The sequence below is a fragment of the Thamnophis sirtalis genome, unplaced genomic scaffold (genome assembly GCF_051295495.1).
Source record: "Thamnophis sirtalis isolate CommonGarterSnake01/CBP01778 unplaced genomic scaffold, rThaSir2_p1.2 scaffold_6, whole genome shotgun sequence".
Lineage (NCBI taxonomy): Eukaryota > Metazoa > Chordata > Lepidosauria > Squamata > Natricidae > Thamnophis > Thamnophis sirtalis.
Genome location: NW_028261386.1, coordinates 65572493 through 65584867, shown reverse-complemented (window position 1 = coordinate 65584867; position 12375 = coordinate 65572493). Strand labels below are relative to the sequence as shown.

Genomic DNA, 12375 nt, shown 5'->3' with positions numbered 1-12375 from the left:
AACAATATGCTATTAAGCTCAAATGAAAGTCCTAAAGAAATGGAAACTGGGGGGGGGAGGAGATGGTTGTGTGGTCTCAATGCTCTGAGACCACACCCAATACTTTTGCCACTGGGTGGTCCAAACGGACCTAAACCGTCCCGAAGAGACAGTGAACAGGAAGAATACGTCTTGCTGATCTCGGGGATATTGCAAAATCCTCGAAAGAAGCAAGAGAAGTTCTTCAAGCCAGTGACAAAAAATCCAGCCAAAGGCTGACAAAGTCGGGACGGCCCAAAACGGAAGGATACGGAAAGAGAAAGTGCTTCCAGCTGGTGAGGAATTTTTATTGTTTTAAAAAAGAGACTGCCTATAAAAACTCAAAAACCAATTTAAATTACAGAATAGAAGAATAAAGCAGTGGAATTGAATTTGGAATGGTTTTGGACAGTGGTTATCTTACTTTTTAAATGTTATTTACATGGATCGAATCTATGCAAGCCTTTTGAAATGGATGGATTGTTTTCTTCTTCTACCTTCTCCTCGTGACTCTCCGTAATTTACAGACTAAAGCTTTCCTCTTTTATTGCGGAGGTATTGTTGATTGGAGTTTTGAGTATTCAAAACGGAACATTTTTTTTCTTTTCTTTCATGGATTGCTTTGACTTGGTGCCTCAAGGCTTTATTGTCTTGGCTGCCCACTGATAAGAATGCACAGATGTCCCTTTGATGTTCGACCAGAGAGGAGAGCAGCGTTCTTTGTGAATCTATGCTTTAATTTTGTTGATCTTTTAAGCTAGAGTAGCTGTGTTTGTCAGAATGACACAATTCCAAGGAAAAATAGAGGTCTTGACTTTGCAAGTTATACTTTCAGAACTACAGAAATTATTAGAGAAGAGAAACAACTGGAATACCTAAAGCACATAACAAGAAAATATGATGAAAAAAAATGAAAATGTTCATCAAATGCAAAACGGGGTGATAGAAACTCAAACCACCGAAGTGGAAAATGAATATAGAGAGACTAAACCTGCTGATATCTATGGTAATTGGTTTGTTCCTGAAAATGGAAAGAATGGAATGCAGAAAGAGGAATTAAACGGAGAGGAAATCTACTTCAAGGGTCAAGATATAGAAGAAGATAAAATTAAAGAACCTATGGACTTAAAGAAATTCCACTAGCAAAAGTTTTGATAACACTGCTGACAATCAAAGACAAACTGAATAAGGAAACAGAAAGAGGGCATCAAGATTATATGAGAGATCTTATAAGCAAGGAATTGCTAAGAGAAGTCCATACAAAGCTGATCAAGAAGATGAGTAGAGGATTAGTACCACAAATGGCAGAAGATATGAGATTGTTTTGTTATTGGAAAGATACAGGTTGATAGATGGAAGAATATAACTTAAAACTAGTTAAACATAGTGAAATTTAGTAATAAAAGATATAATTAAATAAATAATTGATAATGATAATAATGTATACAATGTGTAGTGTTATGATAAGTAATAATTGGATATGAATATTGAATGGTACCCATGAAAGGAAGATTAGAAATTATTTTGGATTATATACAAAAGTTAATAAAAAGAATTAAGTTAGATAGTGTTAAGTTTTGATTATTAGGGGTAAAATGTTATGATACAGGATATAGTCAAATAAAGGAGGTATAATGATGATAACCTAAATACATATATATGAGTATAATATAAGTAAACTACATGAAAATTGCCAACAGCGATTTGGAAAGGAGTATTAGAAAAGTCTGTTATTAAATATTATGGATGTTTAGCTAGAATAGGACATAAGGATTCAGTATTATTGGAGGATTTTAGAAATATTAAATGAAATGCCAGTATGTGGTTATGTATTAAATTTCGGTATATTTTATGATGGACGTTTAAATAATTATAGTCAAATATAAATGGAGGTATAAGGGTAACATGTATAAATATTTGAGTTAAAATACTTGAGTTAATATGAATTACGCTTGATGACTGTGGAAGAGATGCACGAAAACCTTTTGTAACCAACTGATACACTTTCTACAGTATGTAAAGAAGGAAGATTTTATGTGTTGTGTTTGTTTTGAAAATAAAAGAAAAATAAATTCAAAAAAGACATGAAAACTGATTTATAAATAAATCAGTGGATTAACTGAAAGGATGCTTGAAATACAGTTTATTAGGCTTAGAAGTATGTAATTTCCATCCTGTAGTCAGATTTTAAATATGCCTATGCATGCACAGCAACTTTCTCTTCAAGTTATCACAGCTAAAGCCGTCACATGATCAGAAGTAGTATTCTGCCAGTTTGGACTGGTTTGCCCAAACTGGTAGCAGAAATTGCAGGTACGCCGCCGCCCCCCCCCCGGTCTCTATGGCATCCCATTTAGGCTCTTTTTTAGCCAAAAGCGCATGCACTGAAGGCTGAGCACATGCACGGAGGTGGCATTTGTGAACTGGTAGGAAGGTAAATGAATACCACCCCTGCACATGATGCCCCATGATTTCATAAACCTTTCAAAGTAGCAGTTGGTATATTGTAAATAGATAGTACAACCTTAAAAACATTAATGCAAATTATATCCCGGTAGTAGTTCTTCACATTCTACCAAGAATGTTGATAATTAAGCAAGTTTTATAATTATCATATGGCACAAGAGTATTTTGCAAGTATGCTTGTTTCCATTTATAATATCAGTCACATGAAAATTACATGTCTTTGATGCAGACTCCAATGACTACCAGTAGCTGTATGAAACTGAGTAATTGAGCAGGCCACATACCATGCTATTATGTAGAACACTGCAACACAAAATTAGGTCACCGCAGTTTAGGTTCAACATGAATGAACCGTAAATGGCAGGACTGGGAAGCAAATCTAAATCCAGAATCCTTTAATCTTTTTTCAAGTCCTCCAGTATTGTAGTGAAAAAGCATACAGGCAGTCCTCAACTTACAATTCATTTAGTGACCGTTCAAAGTTACAAAGTTACTGCAAAAAGTGACTTATGACCAGTGATGAAATTCATTTTTTTTTGTGGCTTGGTGGGCTTGGCAGGGGAAGGATACTGCAAAATCTCCATTCCCATCCCAATGGGGCCAGCCAGAGGTGATATTTGTCAGTTCTCCAAACTACTCAAAATTTTCGCTACCGGTTCTCCAGAACCTCTCAGAACCTGCTGAATTTCACCCCTACTTACGACCATTTTTCCACACTTATGACCATTGCAGCATCTTCATAGTCATGTGACCAAGATTTGGATGCTTGGCAATTGGTTCAAATTTATGATGTTGGCAATGTCCCGAGATCATGTAATCCCCTTTTGCGATATTCTGATAAGCAAACCCAGTTTCACTTAACAACCAGGTCATTAATATAACAACTGCAATGATTCACTTAAACAACCAAAGTCATAAAATGGGGCAAAACTCACTTAAATGTATCGCTTAGCAACATACATTTTGGCCTCAATTGTAGTCGTACGTTGAGGACTACCTGTACTTGGCTGTGTTTTGTGTCCATGTACCCTAATGCTTTTTGTTTAATTTGACTTAGTATTTTGCACGAGAACAAGCACCAATTTTTAATAGCCACCAAATGAAAATGGAAAGTGCTGAAAAATGAAATTATTAGAGATAAGATGGAAAGTATCTCATACCTGATGGAGAGTTATGGGTTGAAGAAAGAGATTTGGATTTGGAATCTGATAGGCGAGAAATGCTGTTAGCTCTAATTCTAGGAGAAACTTTAGTACTGTCTGCTGGTGGTGTTAGTCTAATGCCACTTCTAATTATTGTGTCTGAAGTACGAGATGTAGAGCTTCTAGTCATTGTTGCTTCAGAGTCACTTCTTGCTGATAAAGAACCAAGTCTATTTCTCCGTGGCTGGGCAAGCAGGTCAATTCTTGAAATATTTCTCCTTCCTGATGGAGGCTTAGATGTAGAACTTGTAGTCGATACCTCAGAAGCAACTGATGCCTTATCTGCATCTGCAAGTTCACTATCTGACACTTCACCAAGCCGTGCTCTCCGTAACAGTGAAGTCCTTGTAGGGCGAGGCCTTGGAAGAGTGGTTGACTTACTGACTTGCCCAGTTGATGGTGAAGATGATTTCAACTTAGCTAATTTAATTCCTTCCGTTTTGGAATGCAAATGTTCATCTGCTGAGGTAAAAGGAGTTCTTCCATGTGATTTGCCAGAACATGTTTCCTGGTCAGAAGATAAAATATCAGAAATAGCAGAATGAGGTACACTAGAAGTTTGATCATCATCTGTTAAATCTACTGAGGGCTGCCTTATTCTTCCAGTACTCTGTGCAATCTTGCGTGCATCACCCCTTGAACTAGCTTCTGAGGAGCGGCTTTTTGTTTTCTTCTCCATTTTGTCACTGGCATTTGAACAAGATGACTTTAAAATATCTTTTGAGGGAGAACTAGTTGAACATCGATCTTTATAGAGGGTAGTAAAGCTTTTACGTTTCTGAGTAGTTTTTCTTTCACTGTCTCCGGTAACTAAACTAATTGTGCTAGCAGTGTCCACATCTGATTCAGGTGAAATGGAATTGTCTCTATTATAGCTGGGAGTGTCAGGTCCTTCATCTGTTTTATTTTCTTCACGCAGCTTTGCCTCAAGAAAAGCCATTACAGCTTCTGTATCTTTTAAAATAAGAGTTGTATCTAGACTAGGATCTGTTTCCACTGAATCACTTTTCTCATTTGCTCTGTTGGTAGATGTTAAAGAAATTGATGGAGTAGTTCCTTGTTTATTAATATGAGGAATTAATTCTATGGGTATATTTGCACTTGGTTTATCTATAGTAAAGCTCCCTTGCCTTACTAATGGCTTTGAGGTTTCTTTCTTATCTCCACTAAGTCCTTTAGTTGGTTGCAATTTGGCTTCCTCGGCTTTCCTTCTTTTCCCTTCACTTTGTGCCACTTTAACTTCTGTTTTACCTGCACCACGCCCCAATGCCTTTTCTTTCATATCCAATTTATGGGAAACAGAAGATTCCTCTTTCCCTTTTTCAACCTGGCTTGCAGTTCTTGCAGAAGATAATTTAGCTGGTACCCAATGTGTCAGCTCATTTTGTTCTTGCTGAATTTTAGCTAAAGATTGCTTTACCATAGATGTTTCTTTGCCATTTTCATTTTTATCTTTTTCAGAAGAGAGGCAACTACTGGAGTGAAAAACCATCTTATCTGTTTTAGGAGAAAGGCCATTTATTGTCCTGCTCACTTTAGTCAGGCTTTTATCAGTAGCGTGTCCTATTTCTTTTTGAGAATGGGTTGGGGTTTCTTTCTCTTGAAGTTCTGTGTCCTGTTTTTCACCTATCTCTGATCTGAGATGGGCTGTAACTTTTGTTTTTTGTCCTTCGATTACAGCAATTTCCTCCTTTGGCAACTGAGGGAGTGTCCGCCTCTTTCGATCTAGGCTAGTTAAAGAGGTAATTGAGCCAGAACTTCTAATTGACAGGCCAGATTCATTGATGTCAGTGTCTAAAATCAAATAAAATGGAAACAAAAGTTAAGCAGGAATTCTAAAATTTAATACATGTGACAAGATTAGAAAATTAAAGCATCTTTTCTTGTCTCACACACTATTCAGATTTAAAAATTGAAATGTAATGCAATTTATGAGATGGAGTATAAACATATAATATTTCCATAAGAGTTGTGGAAAAGTGAGTCACTGAAAAGAATGAAACACATTAATCAAACCCAAAATGTGACTAAATAAGAGAATTGATTGATATAGTATAAAAAGAGCTATGGGTATTAGATGTGGTACCATTTTCTAAATGAACAAGCGCAGATGACTCCATCCGTACTTCATTTTCTTCATGTTTTGTGTGATTAGCAGCCAGACTAGCCCACTGTGATACCCAGCGCTTGCTTCCAGATGTGCCAGTGCTTTCCTAATATGGGATTTTAAAGAAGATCAGTTACACACCCAATAAAACTGAACAATCTAATCAAAAATTTCCTATGATAAATATTTACAGGATCAGGTCTTATGCACTTTAAAGGAAGCTGAAGAAAATTAAGATATACAATAAGTTATAATTGTTTAAAAATTCACACTGTAAGAGTATCTTTATAATCTTACCTAGGAAATATAGAATAACTCAAACTGGAAAGTTTGCTGAGAATGAGGTAGTGTACAAATGCAGACAATAAATGCATAAATAAATAAAATCAGCATCATAAATCAACATCAGCATCAGTATAATATAGCGTTTTAAAACCAGTGTATTCATTTTTTAAAAAAAGATCATTTTAACTGTTGGTATTTTATCATTTTGGTTAAAGATCTGAGAGTCTTTCAATAGATTCAGGCCAACTGTTCTTTGCAAACACAGATTTTGGAAAATCACTTTTATCCACATATCAGAGTAAATTGGGTGGGGTGGGGTGGGGGAAACCAATAAACCAGAAGCCATGATATGTATAACAATCTACACTTGGCATACTTGAAATAAGGCTGAATATTCTTTCTCTCTTCTGAATATTCTTTCTCTCTTCTGCTTTCAATTTCCATTGACAGAATAGTTCCTATTTCTCAAGAGTTTTCTGGAATGTTGGATGACCCACATTTAAACTGTGCCCAATCCACAGACCATGGACAGTTTGTAATGCAGCCGAAGATTTTATAAAAAAATATTTAAAAAATAAACAAAATTGGTTATTTATATACATTATATTATATACTTTATATGTGGCCTATTCCTCTTCATCCAATTCCTCTTCACTCAATGTGGCCAGGCAAACCAAAATCTTGACACACCTGGTTTAAATGGTGACTGCAAGCCAGGATTACAAACAAGATTCAATAATAGTTTCAAATGCTAGAATGGTGATTAATTTACAGTAGCAGTCAGTACTTTATTGCAAATCAACTTAATCACCTAAGTAGAAATCTAGATGAATATTTTTGTATGAACTATTTCTAAATAATGGCAAAGGTACTAATATAAATTATCACACTCATCATCACGTAAGATATTGTTGTACATTCCAATATGCACCATTAACACAGCACACAAATTTGTTATGGAGTTTTAAAAGCGTTAACCAACCTTCTGTATTTTATCCAGAAACAAACAGCCAGACAGTGCAAATGCTTTAAAGAACAAGTGTAATATGATCTCTTTGTACTCTCCCTGACTCTAACCTGATTGCTGAGTATTACATCAATTTAATTTTCAGACCATAGCATTTTAGTATTGTTAAGGCCAAAGGTTTCAATTTTCATCCACCAGAGTATTAAAAACCCTTTCTGAAAGGGAAGCAAATATTTAATATTCCTTTCAAATGTTTAAATAGCTGCCCATCACACAGAAAATGATTTTGGGCACTAACAAAACCAAAATCAGAAACTATAAAACCAAAATACATAAAATGGCTAACCAGCAGAGAACCAATATGGGCTCAGCTATTCTCCTCATTCTGACATCCAGGAAACAGTAGTATCACTCGAAGCTGAAAATAATTCATGGTTGTTAAATATGAGGGACCCCTAAAAAACAACAACACCTCATTCTCCTGAAAGCATTATATTTAAATCTTTGAGGGATCAGTAGAAGAATTCTGGGAAGGGAAGGGCCAAGTCAGCCCATCATTATACAAAGCATCTGATAGGTTTTGTGATATGAGTATACTCATGCAGAAAATTGCTTCTTCAAGCTTTCAAAGGCCTGAATACTATGCCTAGCCACATCCAAGTTGATTTTTCCTCCAGCTAATTCTAATAATCCATCTGGCTACTTCAGCTGTCACAGCCCACTTTTGTAATATGATGCCACCTTGGACTTTGTTATACTGGCCAAGTATGTTTCTTGGCTATAAGCAAATTGTGAGGATCTTTATTATTTTAGACTGATCTGATATTATGGAGTCACAAGATCAGGTTTTTTTTTGTTTTTTTTTAAAACAAAATTAAGATATTTAACTCTGTAGGCATGATAAATAATATGCCCCGCAGAATGGTAATTAAATTTCTCATTATGTTTACATTTCCCTCAGATTAATCTCCCTTTCTCTATAATGCTCTGCCAATACCAAATCTTTTACTATCCCAGGTTCCATAGAGAGCTTGCCCACATCAATGGAATACTTAAAATACACACACATACTGTTCATCCCAGCATCAGAAAATTCTTATCATCTTATCTAACTCAAAGATTGGCTATAATTCCTGAAGTAGCAACCAGCTCTTTTTTCTGACAGCTCCTTCCCTATGTTCAACAGGCAGAGCTTAAATCCCTCACCCAACTGATTCTGATACTCATCCAAGAGTATCACTCTTGCATCACCTTCCAAAGGAACAGCATCAAAAGAGAGCTGACCTCATTCCAAGAGTCAGCCAACAGGTAATTACCAAGCATTTCCTGAAAAGAACCACAGATTGATGTGAGTTGATAGGCAACGAGTCTACCACTTTAGGACATGCAGCCCAACTGGTGAAGCAGCAGGAAGTGGATGTAAAGTCTCAGAATATTTTGCCTCATTCATTCCTCTGATCTTTTCTGTTGTACCTCTTGCTTTCTTCTTCTAGAATAAATTGTTCCCAGCAGGTATAAAATTCAAGGGTTTTATTGTATTTTGAAGGATATCAACCTTCATTATATCAGTTAATGACACAGATAGTGTGTTACCATTTGGATTTTTCTCTTTGGGGCAGTACACCAAAGGGGATCAGTAACAGAATAACAGTGTTGGAAGGGACCTTGGAGGTCTTCTAGTCCAACACCCTGCTCAAGCAGGAAACTCTATGCAGTACTATTTCAGACAATTGGTTGTCTAATCTCTTCTTAAAAACCTCCACTGTTGGAGCACCTACAACTTCTGGAGGCAAGTTATTCCACTGATTAATTGTGTTAAGTGTGAGGAAACTTCTCCTTAGTTCTAGGTTGCTTCTCTCCTTGATTAGTTTCAATCCATTGCTTCTTGTCCTGCCTTCAGGTGCTTTGGTCACAGTGCCAAATTTCAGAAAAGCCAGAGAGATGTGAAATAAGTACCTAACTTAACCTAGATAACAGAGACAGCAAAAGTGTGCAGCTCTGCAGTGATCCAGGTCTGAAGTTGGGCTGATTATAAGGTTGTTATATATCACATAGCACCTGCTAACAACTCCTTAAAAGAGTACCATCTTTCTCTGAGTCCACATAGATGCTATGGTCCACTCCCAGAAAAACAGTCATTGGATTTTTAAGGAGGTGTCAACAGTGGTTCATGCATACTGAAGTATGCTCTGAATCATATTTTCTTCTGAATCTGGATATCAGCAAAATATGAACTCTATTAAAAGTTTAAGAAAGTTTATTTTTCAGCACATCAAGCCCCTTCCTTGTACTGATCATGCCAGAACATGGAATATGTTACAATTAATAGATATGCAGTGTCACCTGATTATTCTTTTGAGAAATGTTTACAATTAACAAAATGCTACCACATGAACTGCCTGGAGAAACTAGATTCTTCAGGAATGCCATATTACAAATATGGAATGGATACAAACCCAGGCTATATTCCAATATACTTTTATGGTCCTCAGCCCAATAAGTGTTTATAGAAAAATAAAACAGCAGGCAAAGAAAAATGGTTAAAATATAAAGATTTGTTAATATTGGAAAAAGTAAAGCTGAAAATGAAATCAAGAGAACAACTGACTGCACAGGGGTTTAGTCTTCAATGGTTCTCATATGCACAATTAAAATAAAGATCTAAAAAGGCACCACAAATAGAATATGATAAAACAGAATTTGAAAATGAATTATGCTCAGATGATGAACATCTGAGCTAAAACATATAAACTTTTGTTTAGATTTGAAACAAAAGTTCTATACTATATATTGCATTTCCTTCAAATGATCAGACTAGCACAAACCATGAAGGTTTAAAAATCTATTTTCTTAATTTTGACAAAGCCATTCAGTTTGGCCTTCTAATTTTTTAAAAAATTTCCTCTGAAATAATATCACCAAATTGAATGGAATTATTCTATGTAAAACAATGAAAGAATTGTGAAGTAAACTATGAGTGTAAAATTATTCTTAATTCCTATGACCACTTAATCAATTATTTTTTACTCTATTGTTCTCAAGACAAAATAAAAATAAAGGTGGAAAATTAAATTAAATTACAAAATCAGAATAAAAATGTACATTCCAACCAATTTCTCTAAAAAGTTAATGTTAAGTAAATGTTAATGCTGATTTTGCTGCATTCCTAAAATATTCAGGGAAAACATATGGAAAGTCAACAATTTCTTGTTACTTACACCATATGTCAGTTTCAGAAATGCAAGAGTTTTAACTCCCAAAAAGCTTAGAACTCATGATTCTGCACATTAGATTCTTCTTGTTCACTTCAAGATTTGTTTGGGGGCCTAAAAATCTTATTGATGACATTCATGTTAAAGGACATATGGAATATGTATATATAGGTTGCTATGGATAAGTTATGGAGTCACTTACTACAGATTCTAAAGGATATTAACATTCTTTCAATACTCACTAATAAAAGCTCAAAATATGTTCTGCATATTATAAATACAAAATATTTATAACGATATGATACTGAACTAATAGTTCAGTAAAATGAATCATCTCTAATGGTCAAATGAAAAACTATGGATAGATGCAGAGACTTCTAGCCCTTCTCAGTTACAAAAATAAATTATGAAATGTGGGAAAATAGATAAAACTGATAATATGTTGTGTTAAATAATAAACCAAAACATTAAAAATAAATTAAGAAACATTAAAAATCTCATAATGAAAAATTAATACTTAAACTGAAAGTAAACACACAAATCATTAAAAATTGTTTGCAAAGCTCAACTCATATTTGAGGGAGACTGTTCTTGAATAGCAATCACAATGTAGATGAATGCAGCTTGGCAACCGCTGTATTCATGTCAGGGCTAAGCAAATTATACTATTCCCAATCAATTGCTAGCTTGCTAACATGGCAATTTGATATTTGTCCTAAAAATTGCCTGTTTTAATGCTATTTAAACAGTTAATAGATTTTTTAGACAAACATGTAAATCTAGACACATTCCAGGTTTTATCGTTCTCTAAAACTCAAAGTAGACCAAATATAAGGTCTATAGAAAATAGGCTTTCTTTAATAATTTAATTATGGTTTAGAAGCACAAGCTATCATACTTACTTCCACTTCAAAAATTTCATTCCAAATTATGAATGTGGGGGGTGTTTATTAGAATAGTAGCATTAACCTTGAAGATTGATTTGAGAAAACAGCAGTGATTGGCTGGCTTATGTATATGAAATTGCTTTAAGAATAGCCTAGACTTCTAGTTTGGAAAGGTTGATAGGAATTTTCCGACAACACGAGAACCAACTTATAGGGCAGTGTTGGGATGGGATACATAACATCTCTGAATAACAATAAATTAATAAAAACCACCACCATGCTTCCTCTACCTTTAATGAACTTATTGTCAATTTAAGCTACTTTAAATCAGTATCTATTACTGACTTTTATCTATCTTTTATCTTTTTTATTACCATTTATAAAAATATCTTTAACAAGAGGATAAAAACGGATATACTATAGAGAGTTTAGCATAAAATATATCATATAGAAATATTGAATATGAAGATTAAGAGCATCAAGATTAGATTCTGGAAGATAAACATGAGACTGAAGTTTGGGTAAGAAAAGAAATATAAGCAAAGTAAAAACAAGCGTGCAAAAGAACATATATATACCAATATGTTTGAGAATAACACATAAGGGTTATTCATTTATAATGTTAATTATGAAAAATGTAACTGTATATTGTAGATGTTAATGTAACAAGCCATCTTAAGCTTTGGATATGTTTCTTTCATCATATTCCTTTAAAACAGATGAATACTGACATCTGTTGATTTGTGGTTTAGATATGTGCAGAATTTTGGATGTGAAAAATTACCAACAAGTTTTAGTATAGTGCTATAGAATGTTTTAAATTTCTTTCAAAAGTATGACACATTTTCCATCTGGAAACAGCATTTTTTTTTCATCTCTGCTTTGTTTCTGTAGATATTTTTTTTGACTTGCAAATTTTCCAAATAACTATAAGCAAATAATAAAAGGAATGGTGATATTTATACAACAAAGCTAGTATTTAGGTTATTTCAGTTTCCTAAAATCCTGTGTATCAGTGCTTTGGTATATATGCAGATAGAATAGCAGCAGAAAGAAAGCAAGTGTGAGGATAGCTTTTTAAGTACTAGGAGATTATACATAAGCTCTAATAAAAATAAAGAAGTATTACTATTATATAATCATAAAGTATTTAATAGCTCTTACTAGCTACTTAACACTGACTCTAAAAAGGTCCTCTCATTTAATGGAAGGAAAAAGAAGACCCATCAAA

The 12375-nt window shown here is 34.4% G+C and overlaps 1 protein-coding gene across 8 annotated transcripts in view; it reads right to left on the bottom strand.

Annotated features, from left to right (window-relative positions):
- Positions 1–12375, bottom strand: part of CEP170 (centrosomal protein 170) — a 90390-nt gene that overhangs the window by 20002 nt on the left and 58013 nt on the right. For all 8 annotated transcript variants that reach the window (XM_087718024.1, XM_087718023.1, XM_087718025.1 and 5 more), the window contains 2 exons: positions 5773–5899; positions 3645–5480 (listed from right to left, as the gene is read on the bottom strand). In XM_087718024.1, the coding sequence (XP_087574150.1) occupies positions 3645–5480; positions 5773–5899 (1963 nt within the window). The remainder of the gene's footprint in view (positions 1–3644; positions 5481–5772; positions 5900–12375) is intronic.